Below are 15549 nucleotides of genomic sequence, written 5' to 3'. Positions count from 1 at the left end.
AAGAACTTTCTCGAAAAGTGAGACATCAGACGAAAAATAAATTCTCCTTGTTCCCTTCTAGCGTGTCCATTGATTTACATCCCTTATCGCCATGCGTACTTCATGCCCGTGGTTCTTCTTAGTGCCTCGTGGTACCTTTTCGTTCTATTCATTCCCATGCGCTCATCCATTCTAACAAATCCAAGAGAGTCATTTTGCAACACCTAGCAGCTCAGCCACGAGTATTAGGCTAGAACCCCGAGGTAACATTTTGCTACCCTTTGTTATGATGGCCCTCCAAAATTCCTGATCCATGGAGTGGGAAGGTCATGTATTGTAACATGGCTCAATCTGCGAATTGACCGACACGGAAGAATAAGTACATGTACATGTGCTCATTGCCTCACTGTCGTGTTAGCTTTGGTTACCTCGGCTTGGATCCACTTTGTACATCATAGGTTGCAGCTTCTGTTTAAACCTGAGTACATCAGGCACTGAAACTAGAACTTATTAGAATTTCATGCTCTCCGTCACTGTCCATGTGCACAACCAACCGACTGGCCGGCATGCACATGTGCATAACATCATGTAAGAGGCTCTGCTGCATATAATATTTGATGTTTCAAACCGTCATATATATTCAAGTTCAATGCGGTACTACTGTATCACATGTAAATCAATATCATCATGCTCATCGAGATGCAAGTAAAGAGAAAGAATAGTATTGTCTGAAAATGATGAAAGCTATCAAGTCCATGCTCGATTCAAACTAACATCAAGATCGAAGGTTCCTCTCTAAAGTTTTTTTATGTTGTTTTTTTGTGAACACCCCTCATCCCGAGATGTCGTGCTCCCCACTTCAAGAGTGTGAGAAGTGACCATCATTGCCATTGTAAAGCACTCTCAGCAGCGCGATCTCCTGCTCCCCTCTTCTCATCAATGCCAGCCATGAGTCAATGTTGATTGAATCATCTTTACTAACATTAACCCAACAAACAAATCATCCACCAGTTGGCCCACCCGTCACCATCCATTCATCAAATGCTCATTACCATGAGCCCATAAGATGAAGAAAACAGATTTACCCATCGCCCATTCCGGAATTGCCTTTACAGCAGAACCAGTCTAGACTAGAAAAGTTTCTCCTGCGAGTACCCTCATTGAACGCCCTCCCATTACGCCATGCCGTCATACCAGAGCGAATTCGCCGAAACTTTTGCTATCCGCTACTACTCATGCGACCCAAAGTAGTTATCTGTTGAGAAAATGAAAGAGAGAAAATTTAAAAACGAGAGTCATATGATACAAACACGAAAACTCAGCGACAGCTGAAGAAATTCATGAGCCGAATCAAACGTCAAGTCGAGTAGCGGGATGCATCCAGAAACAGCTCAACGTCGAGAGCAAAAAAATCCTGCAGCCATGTCCGTCGTAAAATCGAGTCTATCGGAAAGGGAATAGAAGGTTATATGTACAAAACTCCAAACATCATCATCACGTGCAATACGGTTGGTACACAAGCCTATTGAGCTGGTGGAGGACCCTGACCTCGACCTCCTCTTGAGTTGTCGTAACCGTTTTGTCGTGGTCCTTGACCGCTTCCTCTACCACCACCAAATCCGCCTCGGCCCCTGGAATAGTTTTGACGCTGACCTTGGTTTTGTCTCGGTCCTTGTCCCTGTACCTGTCCTTGTCCTTGACTCTGGTTTTGGCCTGGGCCACTCTGACGTCCATTATTATAATTATTATATTGACCACCGCTCCTCTGATTCCCAGCGTGCTGCGTGGGTTGTTGCTGATCCCGTCCTGGTCCTGATGCCTGGCGGGTGTTGGTTTGGAAATTGGACACAGGACGGGGGATGTTTTCGGGAGTCTCGTAAACATATAGGTTCTTCGGGATAATTTGTGGAATTGGAGCAATCTCTGTCCCAAGTTCACGCTCGATATTATACAAGTTGAAGCGGTCCTCCCAACTAATGAGGTTGATAGCGAGACCGAGATGTCCAAATCGGCCAGATCTACCAATACGATGAAGATAAGTTTCAGCGTTCTTAGGGAAATCGAAATTGATAACAACATTCACAGCTTGAATGTCAATACCACGAGTAAGTAAATCGGAGCAAACAAGATTGCGGCAGACACCATTTCGAAAGTCGTGGAAAACGCGGTTTCTGTTGGCTTGAATCATACGAGCATGACTATAAAAACATGAATAGCCTAATTCGGTAATCTTCTTGGCAAGAAGCTCGACTCGATTTGTGGAGTTGCAAAAGATGATCGACTGGTTGATTTGTAATTTTGAGAACAAAGTATTGAGACAATGCACTTTCTCTTTCTCTTCAACAAATGCGTAAAACTGAGTAATACCGCGCAGAGTGAGCTCGTCCATGAGATTAATTTCGTAGGGGTCGACCATGTTTTTATCCGAAAAGTCTTTGACTGTCATTGGGAATGTTGCGCTGAAGAGCATGATCTGTCGATCCTTTGGATGGAATTGGAGTAATTGTTCGATGACGATGGTGAATTCAGGTGAGAGTAGTTTATCAGCTTCATCCATGACAAACATATTGCACTCACTGAGGTCGGCCACATTCTTTCCAGCTAAGTCGAGGATTCTACCAGGTGTACCGACGATAATGTGAACGGGCTCTTGGAGACGCAGGATGTCATCTCGTAAGGTAGTACCACCAGTAGTAACCATAACATTGATGCCAAGATGTTGACCAAGAGTTTTGCAGACTTGTGAAGTTTGGAGAGCTAGTTCTCGAGTAGGTACCAGAATGAGACATTGTACTTTGGTGTTTTTGGGGTTGATGCGTTCGAGTGCAGGGATAACGAAGGCGGCAGTTTTACCGGTACCGTTCTTCGCTCTAGCCAGTATGTCTCGACCTGTAAGGGCCACGGGGATTGCCTCTTCTTGAATTGGGGATGGTTTCTCGTAACCCATTTCGAAAATGCCCATTAACAGCTCTCGCTTGATGGAGAAATCTTCGAATTCGAGACCTTTGGTGGCGGTAACATCCTACATAAATATGTTAGTGACTCTAAAGAAACTTAGAGTAGACAACGATATGTTTAAGTACCTCTGTCTGTTGCCTCGTATCTTTCACTGGGATGTTAAGACCAGCTTTCCAGTTGTCCGAGGAAGCATTATCACTATTCTCATATCAGTGACAATTAAAAATATCCCAGGAGTGACGACCATACTTGATCTTTGTAGCCGCTAGCTTATTTGCCAGCTCATCAGCCATTGTATATGTAGTTTTTGTTGGAAGAGGGTATCTGTAGAATAAAGGTCTGAGACGTGGTGTTGAGGCGCGAAAATAAGGTCGCGTTCTATTGGAATTCGTCTCGGATCGTATGCGGTTAATTCAGCATAAAATAGTATAACACTAGAGAAGGCCGGTGAAAAGGAAGGCCGCAATGATGTTGATGTTGATCTTGTAAGATGAGAATATACGAGTTATTATCGAGTTGAGGGGTGGTTGTTGATCTCGAGGAAATTGTTGGTTGTTTGTGATGTATTTGTAGTGGGGTTATTAAGCAGATGGATTTATGCTTTTTCTTGTCTGCAGGATTGTGCGCATGAATTGAATTGAGTATTGTAATCGGTGATCTGGTTTATGTAGAGATCTGAAGATTCTGTGACGGTAGTTGTTGTGGTATGGTAGTTGACGGGTTGTGAGTCGTGGGTTGTTGTGTTTATTTCAAATTCTTCAAGGGTTTGATTTGGGTTGAGTTGAGGTGAGGTGAGGTGAGGTGAGGTGGTTTGGATTGAAAGGAAGATCAGAGAAACTTTAAAGGTTTAGTGTGGCTCCTAAAAGCTTTCGGCAGGCGGGAGGGCTAGAATGGAGAGGCTACCAAGTAATTCTAGGACAGCCCACGTGATGTAATGTTTTTAAGATTAGGACTAATGAAGGGAGGATGGGTTAATAATAATAAGTACGGTACATAGGTATGTACACAGGATCGTATTATACATTCACCTTATAACAATAACATCCAGGGAGTATATATCTAGTACCTACCTAGGTGATGATAAAAGGTTGAGAAGACTAGAATTCGATACATTCATACAGAACACTGAATTCACCCACCAAGAAGCACTTATCAAGAAATGTATAATTGACCTTCCGTCATACTTGATGTATCCATATACCTACCTGCCTACCTGAGTACGTATTCACTCACTACACGTACAGATCAAACACGACGGGAGTAGGTTTGACTTACGAAGCAATCAATGGCAAAGAAGTTCGAAACATGCTACCGATCATCGAAGGACAATTGATTTTCTAAAATGCTTAGACCAATGCAAATGTTGCTCCTGACGCAGCGAAACACATGAGCAGTCCTAAAATAATATCATAGCTATGTGTATCATAAGTAATACCAGGAGAAATTGCAATGTAACAAAGATCTTTCTACCTTAGCATCATAATCATTCGAATTAATGTTCATATCTTAATTTATTATCCATATACCAAGTACATCTATGCCAAAAGCACTACCTACCCATGACGCCAAAGACTGTGGTGACATTCCACAAAATCAGAATGCCATTGCATCTGTATCTCGCTCCCTTTTGATTTTGACATCGCTCTCGTCTTTCATCAGAGCAGCGACAAATAGTCTGAAGTAGTCTACATATGGCTTCAAACTTGTTTTCTCCCAATCCTGTATGCTTTTTCCATCCATATCCCCATCTTCAGGTGGAGCCCACTGATCGATCTCACCAAGAAGTTCTGTCACAGTTGGTACAGCGAGAGGATCAAAGTCCATTATATGTCTGGTATCTATAGGAACACACACTCTTCCCGTGCCTGGATGAACGACGAAAGGGCTTTTGAGTAAATGGTTGAGATGTTTACTGACTTCAATATCGAGTCGAGGGTATGTGTATTCGAGAACTATATCTTGCTTCGCTTCAAGTAAGGCTCTTGGATCCAGACCCTTGGTGGATTTTGCCAATGCATCAATATCAGCCCATTTGGACGTTGATGACCGTCCAGGAGCAGAGCTCCACTTTTTCCGTAAACTTTCATTCAGCGTTCTGTCAGGTAGAAGCTGTAATAACTTGTCAATTTTATCGTCTTCCTCCCACGGATCTTGATCATGAAGTATGTCGTTTTGGAAGTGACCTTTGAGTATATCAAGACTTCGTCTACTTCATATTAGTAAAAGGATGAATTAGAGTGGAAATGCACATACAATACATGCGGATGCAATGGTCTTTTCACATTAACCTTTTTCGCAGTTTGCGATCCACCTCGAATGACCTCAAGATATCCGGCGATAGCCCTTCTCTTCTGGTCGTCCATTTGCCTAGCTTTCTTGTCGCATACCCAAGCGTGAGCTCCTCTCCTTCCAGAGTATACCCACATGATATGTTTGAACCCAAAATCATCTCGTAGCGCAACATCAACCACTTTGATAGCCATCGTAATGAATTGCCAGCACTTGTTACAAATATTCGCTTTGTCGCAGCACGTTCTGATCTCGTCGTAATCTGTCAAATCAATATCGAAGCACAACTCCTTGGCTATTGGTCGAAAGGCGGAAGACTTGCGAAGTGTTTTGCGATCCCTGGGATTTGTACTATACACTGGGCCAATTTCAAATCTGGACGGCATAAGACGAAGAACATCCTTACGCAGACTGAAGCTTGTTAGCGCAAGTGGGCCGGGCCTAAACGGTACACCATCACTTACAGATCGGAGGTTGGGAATGCTTGGTATCGCAAGTATGCATCGTTTTGAAGGGTGAATGCAAATTCCCGATGTCCAAAATCGGTTGAGGGTGTCGGAGAATGATTAAGCCATTGAAATAAATGGCGCCAAGGGAAAAGTCTCTGATAAAAGGACCGCATAACTTCTGGATCTGATGCTCGCGATGCAGGACCGATATTTCTTGATATCTACTTAGCTTCTGAGCCTGGAATGCAGCTTTCAATACTTACACTGGGGAAGCTGGCGCTTCAGGTGAGCTCGGCAGCTTTTCCTCTTTCGCATTTGTACTTGGGAACTCATCGTCTGACTCTGCATCTGCAAACAATTCTGATAAATTGGTCTCGGTTTTCGCAGTCGCCTGAGGTATCACCTCGCCTTGAACTCCAGCATCTGCCATTGCAATATCTTCTTCATCATTCAATTCAGCAACCTGCATGTTGGCAGACGCATCCTCTGCCTCTTGACTCATTTGTGCATCATCCTGCTTCTCATTGTTTTCAGACATATTCTCTTGTGATTGTATCGAGAGTTCTTCGGGGGAAACAGAATGTGGCATAATGAGGTTCGTGTATGTATCCGCGGTTCCCAAAATTTCAGCGGAAATAACTTAAGCCTCGAATCGAAAATCAATTTAAACATCCTACGCGTTCGACGCGATCAGTCAGTCCCCTTTTCGCGATTATGCGCTAAAGATAAGCTGATAAGGATTGACGAATTTATGAACTAATGTCGGTAATCCACTCCACCTCCTGAATTCATACCACAAAAAGAGGTAATGTTTGGGAAGCATTGTCGAAATCCGGAATTCTGATTAATTATGCTTGAAATCTTGAATTCATCTTACTTATATACCCAATCTAAGAGTAATAATGAAGTGTTATGCCGGCCTCCTTTCTCACTCGAATTCCGTAGGACCACTCAACTTACCTATGGTATTCGAAGGCAGTAACCACCTTGATATTGAATGCACTATTCGAAGGTCCCCCTTTCCTCTCGACAATGTAATGAAAATGATCAAAAGAGGGTCACCACGAGAGAAGTTCAGTTCATGTGTTCTCTACTTCTCTACTTCTCAAATACTTTCAGCATCTCTGCTAAAAATCCGTACTCTTATCAAATCACTTCTTGACACAACAAGATTATAAAACTTAATAACATAGATATTTCCTTCCCATCGCAGGATTGTGCAAGGCACAATGGAATCAAGCAATCCTTTCGATGATTCACCAATGTATATGAGATTTCTACCACCCTGTTGCATTTATGCTTACACAATCTCATCTACAGTTCCCCCTTCGCCAGGAATTGGTCTCCATTCTATGTCAAATTTCGAGGCCAACAATACCCAATAGAATATCAAGTCGAGAACAAGCGTGTGACGAATAAAAACACGTTTTTCAGTGATTTGGGCTTGCACTCTACCCGTGATACAGCTTATGTACTCGATGATTGTTTCCAACTTCCTTTACAGTTGTTCCTGCAATGGTTGCAAGAAGACCATATGGATACAATATTGAGCGAGGCTGAGATGGAGCACGAGCCCTTGTTCGATGAGACCTGGGCAGTTGTCGTTGTCCATTTGTGTATACTTTGCGAGTATTGGGACTTTCCCCTTGCTTTCAATGCAGCAATGGATCATTTAATACATCTACGAGACTTTTCATTCATGGTCCCGAACCAAATCGAGGCGACTTACAAGGCTACCTACGCCAGATCGGGTTTGCGTCGATTAATCGGAGATATCCTCTCAATTGGAAATTATCAACAACAAGGGGAGCATTTACAGTCACTTGAACGTTCGATTGCAAGGGAAGTGTTTGAGGAGCTTCTGGATAACATGAGGACACGTGAACTTCCCGAACTCTCCTTGTTTGATGATGCCGGCAATGTCAGAGATTGTCAGTTGGCGGAATATCACATGAAGTCATAGAAGAAAAAGCGTTCATCATTGTTTCCAGTGCTTCTACTGTTTGTTTTCCGGATGCAGCGCGAGTTCCAAATTGAGGGGTGGTCTATTGTTTCAAGAGGCTTTTAAGCTATGAACATCGCAAAGAGTCATAGCCGGTACACACAGCATTCCTGTAGCTGAACAAGTGTATAAAAGCCGTGTGTCTGAAAACCAAACTGGACTTTCAACGCTTGTAAAACGTTTGTACAACTCAATGAACGGGGTAGCTTATGCATGCTCATTGTGATATGCTCCATAGCTGGATAATTCATTCATGGACTCGTTAATTTACAGGAAGCCAAGTTAGGCAGGTCATATCTCTACCTTATTGTATCGTCTGTTCATCTTTCTATAGCAAGGGACTTTACACTTAATGTTTGAAGTTAGTCATCGGGACTTTACCTGTTGTCTATCATCCTCTTGAATCCTGATAATAAAATATCATATTAACATAATCTAATTGTCCAATAGAAATACAATCATCATGGCAGTTGACATGTAGAGCTTATAAGGCTTGCTCGTCTAACCAATACGTAAGCGTCAGCAGAATTGCGTTCACGGAAGCTATAAACCAACTCGCGAAGCCAAAAGCACCATGAAAATCTCCTTTGGCAAGTGACCATGCCAAAGCTATGATGCCGCCTATCACTTGGGCCACAAAGTTTATACAGAAGATAACTTTGTAATTCGGGCCTTCATCAATATGGATTCCCTATCCCAAAACAATTGGTGCAGCTCCGTTATCAAGTATACTTGTATTGCATTTTCGTGCGACTTTTCTCATCCAGAAAAGAATTCCTGTAGGATTGGTGCAATTCAGATAGTGGAAGATAACATTCTCCGTAACAGGAAGCTCTCATTCATCAAGTGAACATAGATTTTATATCCAGCGGTCTCGATCCACCTCTACTTCGGGTGGTAGAGAAAGTGGTTTTTGCAGAATACCGACGCGATAACGTTGTTCTACAGAGAACTGGTCTTTGTGGTCAGCAGTTGTAATGAAATGTTGTTTAATCACATACCCTTACGAAATATACAGATGCTGGTTTGAGAAGCCAAAGTTTGGACCACGCGCCGCGCAAGTCATAGTCTTTTTCACGAGTCCTTTTGAACATATCCTCATCAAGTTTTGTACCAACGAGATTAATCTCGCCAAGTTTTTTGAGATTCTCACCAGCGTTTGTACAGAATTCGAGAGAGGTTGCTTCTGTCGAAGTTGATAAGGTCCATACGGAAGATGTTGGTGTTGACAAAATCAATAACGACGAGGTGGATGTCGTAGAGATCAATGCTGGTGATTTCGGCGTTAATTTTGTCAACGCTTGCGATGTGGGTGGAAAGGTATTCGTGACCGAGTGAGCATGGCCACTAGATGAGACCTTTGAATGCGGAATATTAGAAAATGTTCAGAAACTAAAATGTCGACCTGCTCCAGTTGGAACAGCTCGAAATTTACGGATTGCTACATTTTGGACGTTATGCAGTATCGCGTGTATGTCTCGCATATTTTCTGGCGATTTTGTTTTGAAATCCACATAGGGGTACCCGGCACACTCCTGACAATTTAGGTCAAGATAATACTGTGCTTTGAGCAGTAGTTTACTCACACAACACCAAGTTATCCTCTGGTCGCCTTCACTGTCTCTTGGGCAAAAAAAGATGTGAAATTGTATTTTTGAATGTCTGCATAACAGACGTATGGCAGTAAATCTTTTCTTCGGATATTTTATACCCAGCCGTCGTTTCACGAGATGAAACAACCATCTTGATATCGATTTTTTTGTCGTCAGCTGGGTGTTCATTTGGCTTTTGACAGGTAGCCTTATCATTCCTCAATGAATGGATGACTTCGAAATAGTCCGGTGTCTTTTATCTTCGCATGAAATTGCTTGCATTGCCCCTATTCAGAGTCTCCATAGACTCCCTTCTTGATCTGCATGTCTCTCTCATATCATCTGGAACCGATACGTTGGGTCCCATGGGCTTTTGTTCTCATTTCTGTGGATACATAGTTTCTTTGCTATATTGAAACGAAATTGGGGCTCTGACAAGCTGGTGTGAGGATAGTGCGCGACACTTGTGAATAGTCAATGCCATGGCCTATTGCTTTGTATACGTACCTAACAGGCTTCAGCCTGCTGGAGATATGATCCGAAAGCAAAACCCCTGGCTGAATTTGATATGATTAAATCCCGTAACTTTACTATCTGAAAGGTGTAGAGCTGGGTGATTATCAAGCCGATGTCTCGAAGTGTATGAAAGCATATGCCTAATGAGATTAAACTAGCAGGGTTTAGCTTACCCCTCGTTTTTGTTTCTGTCTACGTTGTATTACTTTGTTTAGATGGCGTTTTGCTGCTGTAATCATGCCACAAAAGGGGCCTTGCCTACGTATTGGTATGACATTATAGCCTTGTAAATTTCAATTGTACCACGATTTACTTGCAGACTCCACTTTTCTTAGTATGGCTGTTTCTAATACATGCGTAGCAAGGCCACCATGTCAGCAAAAGGTTGGCTGTTAATCCTGGGGCGAGTACCGCCAGTAGTACCAATCAACTCGCGAAGGTCAAATATAAGAGAAATATGTGACACGTGAGTGATTATTACAATAGCTCACCCTCTCCCACGCCTTATTCCTGGGCTTATCCGGCGATAGGAAATTGGATCTTGATTCGGTGGGAAGAAAAGTTAGAAAGTTGAACGCTCTTTCACTAAAGGGATTCAATTAATTTTGCATTCCGTGTGGTGGCAAAGTTAATATTCGGAACGAAGAGGAATTCAATACAAACCCCTATACAAACTTTTAATGTGTATGTTGTGATATTAGTATTCTATTCGTTATTAACTATACATTTATTTTGTGAGAAACAAATCAAATCGGCATTTTTGGTAATCCGTTTATTACCGAATTTTGATAGGAAAAAAGAAAATAAAGGCCATGTAAGATTTTAGAAATTCAAGAGTGAATATTGGAATTTTAGGAAAAGTGGAAGGGAGCGACTGTAGGAACTAGGAGTAGAAGGGGTAAGAGTACATGAGCTAGAGGGTGGGTGGAAGGCATTAGCCGAAAGTTTAAAGGGGAAGTCTGTTTATTGCCTTTATCGTTTCCAATTTATTCTTCAAATGGAAGCTCTATTGTTATACTATATAATACAGAATATATTGCATGAACAGGAGTATAATTTGATTTTAATATAAATAGACTTTTCGCTATTTGAAAATGATTATTTTAGATTAAAACCTAATAGATTTTCAAATTCACGAAATTCATGAAAACTCTATTGATTAGAATAAGCCTCATTGAGTACAAAAATAAGATTAATCATGTTAATCTATTAAAAATATTCTTTTCGATACAGAATGAAAGCCTAAAGAATTTATTGTAGTTGATGCAGCAATCACTTCGTTAACCACGGATTCTGCCACCACAAGGATTGTGATTGATATATATTTGGAATGATGGAGGAAAATGAGTATAATCAAAACATTGTACATACATTTCTGTTTTCCCTCTGTGCATATAAATCTGAATTGAATTAAATTATGATTTTGAATAGTACAAACAATATCATCCATTACCAGATCTGTAATGAGAGACGTCGAGGGATTTCTAAATTTATTCGGGCCCGGTGAACTATCTTCACGTTGTCAATCGCTCAATCATCTGGTTTGATTGAAACTAAAGAAGTTTGTCGTCCAATACGTTTGGAAAACAATATGTTACATTATTTGCTATAGTTTGAGTCTATGACATGAAATTGACTTGGGTATTCCTAACTACGCGGATACAAAAACTCCTACAACCATCAAAAGAAATTTCGAATTTCACCAAGACAAGAATTCCCCGAAAGGTCCTGAATCCGAACTTCCAGGAGCAATTATACGCCAAGTACCACCATAAGTTTCGAGAATAACTCCAGAATTATATAACTCCCATCACCCCCGCCAAGAGATCGCCTATTTGTTGTCTCTTATCCCCTCTAACTTTCCTACGCTTGCTTGGTCGAGATCCTGAGCCACTAGCTTCGGTACCTATTGTTTCATTGAGCTGCTGTCGGGATCTAGCTCTAGCGATAGGTATCGTGATACGAGTATAGACGTAACCTTTTGCGCCAACTCCAAGGTTTTTGCTAGTATACTTCAGCGATCTATCACTTATTCCGCCATCGTAGAATGGCTGATGCAAATCCGCCCGCGATGGTGTACAAAATAATTCTGGACCGAGACGAAGAGAGGCAATTGGAATAGAAGATATGAATTCACCGGAGACCATAGGAACAAACTCGCCGACCTTTAGGCCAGCGGCACGCAAATCTTCGTCGTTGCGAAGCTCGCTAATTCGATTGAGAGAGGTAAGGGTACGGAATTCCCAAGTTTCAAGCTCGCGATATTCTTTGCGACTGATATAATCCACAGCTTCAAAGTGAGAGAGACCGGTTCTCTTGAGTTTGGCGCGGCCAGCAGGGGTTCTTTCCATCGCTCTTACTTGCTCTTCGGCGTGAAGGTACGCGCTATTTCGTGCTGCGGACTGAGATCCTCCAGTAAGTAAGGTTGGTACATCTGATCGAGGTATCATTGTGATTTTGGCTTTGTCCCACAGAGGTTTAGCAGTGGATCTACGGATTGGTCTAGCCTATGATAGTTGTTGTTAGCAATTGTTTTGTTGAAACGGCATATGCAAAGCACGTGCTCGAGCAAGTTTAGAAAAATTCAGAACACAAAGGTCCGTGCTCAGACTGTTGCCGAGATTCTTTCAAAAGAAAAAGGGGTTCAAGAGTTGAATGAAATGACTTACAAGAAGTCCAAGACTTGCGCGCATAGCCATAATATGCTTTACACAATCTGACTGCAAGATTTCGAGTAACGCTCCATCAGGATGTATTTCCCAGCCAAGTTTCTCAGCGCTGAGTTGAGCCAATCCATTGAAATCACAGTCCATAACATCGAAAACAGCTAAAGCAGGAAAGTCGTTTAGGTATTGGAAGCAATTGTTCGTGATCTCCAGGAAATTTCGAAGCTTTAGAATTCTCAAGACTTTGAATCCCTTTCCCTTCGCTGCGACTTCGCTCCAGGTTTTGATTACTCTATCTCCGAAGCTCGCATCGAACTGCTTACCGGCAGTTCTTCCACGATTATCTTGCTTTGGATTCGAAATCTCGAGAGCTACTAAATTAACGAGTGTAGATAACTCGACCATATTCGAAGTACCGAATGCAGTGGTAATAGATAAGTGTGCAAGAAAGTCGAAAGTAGTTGATTTGAGTGGTTTCGTGTAGACAGACAAGGACGGTACTGGCTCTGCGACAGAACCACTGTATCGAAATTGGTTTAAAATGGCACCTTCTTGTCGATCGAGAGCTTTTGAAAAGGCCTTCCAAGTATTAAAACTGTAGACACATCTACACCCAAGAGATCAGCTAAACTCAGTACTAGTATGCAAGGTAGTTTTCAAGTATCTGGAATCCTGTGCTCTACAATGAAGAATGTGCAGGGTCTTTTTGCAGCAATCATCGATTTAAGAGTAGAGTAAGGAGAAAGAATGATAAAACTAACCTCTTTGAAAGTTCCCGCCAAAGGAACTCGAGCTGCGTTGAAGGCATGTTTTTGATGGTTTCATAGGTAATACTGCTAACGTTCTTTACAATAGAATCGACCGAAAGTTGCATTAAACGTGGTACACGAGGTTTCCTACATTTAAATTGTGCAGTGATTGCTTCTCCAGCAGTAAACTCTTGATCGTCATCAGATTCTTCCCAATTTGCTTCTAGAAGTTCCCTAAAAGTCTGTCAGTTTCCATATTATGAGAAAAAAGTGGCGTGGGAGAGTGGGCCAGCTTACTCAAATTGAGAATCCCAATGATAATCCGAGACTTGGAGTTCGCGTGAAGTTGTTTCCTGAGATACCAGACCGGAATCTGGGTCAATTATTCGTCTAGGCCCATCTAAGACGCCACGTGGAAGAGTAATAGAGGGCTTAAGAACATGAAGTCCTCGAGCGCGCTGGCTCTGCTCACGGAAGTAGCCATTCATCCTCGTGGTTAGTGACATATTTGTGATGGGTTCTCTTATAATCAAGCGCCTCGGTATATGAAAGACTGATGGCGGTATTGATTGGGAGAGGCTTTTGAAAGATATGATTCCTCGTTCGCAGGTCACATAGAGAAAGGTCTCCTGCGATTTGCTAAATAAAATTAGCGATTGTAGCGGCAGAAGACTTTAGGTCTTTCAGTGGGATGTTTGGTAAGATGGATTTGGTTCTGAAGGAGATTCGAATAGATCTGGATATGGCTTGCGACTGGAGCATAATAGACTGAATGATCAGTTGCTAATTAGGTGTTCAAACTATTTCTCGAGCCGATGAGATTGCCAGGTGTGATACTGAGAGGAAGATTTGACCGACAAAAGTCTTTCTTCGGATAGAATGGCGACTGAGATCCTTATTGCAGGAGGAAATCTGCAGAAGATAGAGCCCCGACCAATGAGTCTGTAGCGTAGTGGAAAAGGAATTTAATGAACTCAGACCGCCAATACAAAAAGTGGAAATGAGACAAATTAAAATTCCAGAACTTTTGAGTTCCAGGGGGATCCACTGCGAGTATTTGGAGTCCAAGAGTCTAGCGTACAGTATTAAAAAAGTGTCGAAGTAGAAGAGAACGGGACGGGTTGAAACTTGATATTGAGAAAACGGAAGAGGCGGCAGTGAGATGTCGATTATTATGGCAATTCAATTGAAATTGATGCCTTAGGAAATCAGACTTGCTTTGCTTTACCTTACCTCGCCTCCAACCGTCTTCTGAAGATTCGGATAATTCGTATCATCCCGTCAAGGTTCTCTATCATTTCATTTTCTAATTCAGTCGAAAAGAGGGTTTGAAAATACGCGTGTTTAACGTGAAGTTTATGATGACTCAGCATCGCGGCTACCTTTTTCCGTCCCACCAAACACCGACCAGCTCTGAACCACATTCAATAGATTCAAGCTTCCGACAATGAAATCTGTCTGCGTGAAGGAGCTTCAGGTGTTGTGGGCAACTCCTTCTTTTGTGGGCTTAACCAAGTGGTTTATGGTGTCGTAGGGAATTTGGTAGTTCTTTGCCAACTCATGATCTACGAATTAACGACAAGGGCGCGAACCTTGCATGGATGAGAAAGGTGTGTGAAAAGCATTCTCTAGGCTCTTTATCGATGACTCAAGAACCTTTCAGATAGAATGGATTCATTTAATGATGTTCCGGGCACACATCTTGACTCTCTATGGAACAGCTGGAAAGTTTTCTATCCCGCTTGACAAGATCTTTCAAGCATGGTTGTGGTACAGGTTCTGTTATCTGAAAGGGAAAGGTTGAGATGTAGGGGCAGGATTTGAGGTCTATATAGCACCCGCTTCATTGTTGTTCTGGTCACATGTGAATGGCGTGAGCCAAAAGATTGAGAGAAGGGTAAGCGCCCCGATTCCATATGGCCATCGGTCCGCCGGATTATCGCGTCCAGATCGGTGGTCATTCCCAACATTGAATCATAAGACCGAATTGACAAAAGCCACGAATTCGAGTAGTAAAGAGTTGTATCTGATTGACGTGATGATTTTGACGAATTGCTTGAGTCGATGTTTAGCTGAAGTCGGTCCTTGGAGTTTGAAAGGGTGTGGTTAAAATCTGTAGTGTCGAGGACGAAATACTGTGAGTGAGGGAGGGATGACCGCTGGCTTTTGCAGCCTTACTTTTGAGACTGCGACCAAGAGTGATGCTGATAACTAGCAGTTTACTTGCAGGCGGCCTAGGTGGAGACCCATCTGGGTGGGAGTAGCTTGTTGTCAGATGCAGAACCCCTCAGGACCTTATATCATCAGAATTCAAATGTCGAGAAAGAATTATATGTACGCAAGAAATGC

The 15549-nt window shown here is 42.3% G+C and overlaps 5 protein-coding genes across 5 annotated transcripts; 1 reads left to right on the top strand and 4 right to left on the bottom strand.

The window, feature by feature from the left end:
* Positions 1 to 1501: 1501 nt before the first annotated feature.
* On the bottom strand, positions 1502 to 3230 carry EAE97_005637 (uncharacterized protein; the record flags this gene model as incomplete). Its single annotated transcript, XM_038876149.1, has 3 exons — positions 1502 to 3001; positions 3063 to 3135; positions 3187 to 3230. 3 exons carry the CDS (start codon positions 3228 to 3230, stop codon positions 1502 to 1504), a joined length of 1617 nt encoding a protein of 538 aa, XP_038733486.1.
* A 1300-nt stretch (positions 3231 to 4530) lies between these two features.
* Positions 4531 to 6264, bottom strand: EAE97_005636 (uncharacterized protein; the record flags this gene model as incomplete). Its single annotated transcript, XM_038876148.1, has 4 exons — positions 4531 to 5143; positions 5191 to 5637; positions 5691 to 5888; positions 5939 to 6264. 4 exons carry the CDS (start codon positions 6262 to 6264, stop codon positions 4531 to 4533), a joined length of 1584 nt encoding a protein of 527 aa, XP_038733485.1.
* Positions 6265 to 6904: 640 nt separating this feature from the next.
* EAE97_005635 (uncharacterized protein) lies at positions 6905 to 7638 on the top strand (the record flags this gene model as incomplete). Its single annotated transcript, XM_038876147.1, has 2 exons — positions 6905 to 6939; positions 6996 to 7638. 2 exons carry the CDS (start codon positions 6905 to 6907, stop codon positions 7636 to 7638), a joined length of 678 nt encoding a protein of 225 aa, XP_038733484.1.
* Positions 7639 to 8161: 523 nt separating this feature from the next.
* Positions 8162 to 9485, bottom strand: EAE97_005634 (uncharacterized protein; the record flags this gene model as incomplete). Its single annotated transcript, XM_038876146.1, is given in 5 exon segments — positions 8162 to 8368; positions 8381 to 8509; positions 8561 to 8629; positions 8679 to 9035; positions 9099 to 9485. The coding sequence occupies 5 exon segments, from the start codon at positions 9483 to 9485 to the stop codon at positions 8162 to 8164; spliced, it is 1149 nt and encodes a 382-aa protein (XP_038733483.1).
* A 2096-nt stretch (positions 9486 to 11581) lies between these two features.
* Positions 11582 to 13706, bottom strand: EAE97_005633 (uncharacterized protein; the record flags this gene model as incomplete). The annotated part of the gene is made up of 4 exons (XM_038876145.1): positions 11582 to 12292; positions 12455 to 13058; positions 13213 to 13434; positions 13498 to 13706. 4 exons carry the CDS (start codon positions 13704 to 13706, stop codon positions 11582 to 11584), a joined length of 1746 nt encoding a protein of 581 aa, XP_038733482.1.
* Between the last annotated feature and the right edge of the window lie 1843 nt (positions 13707 to 15549).

The sequence above is a fragment of the Botrytis byssoidea genome (genome assembly GCF_014898295.1).
Source record: "Botrytis byssoidea strain MUCL 94 chromosome Unknown BBYS_009, whole genome shotgun sequence".
Classification (NCBI taxonomy): domain Eukaryota; kingdom Fungi; phylum Ascomycota; class Leotiomycetes; order Helotiales; family Sclerotiniaceae; genus Botrytis; species Botrytis byssoidea.
This window is presented reverse-complemented; position numbering and strand designations above follow the sequence as displayed.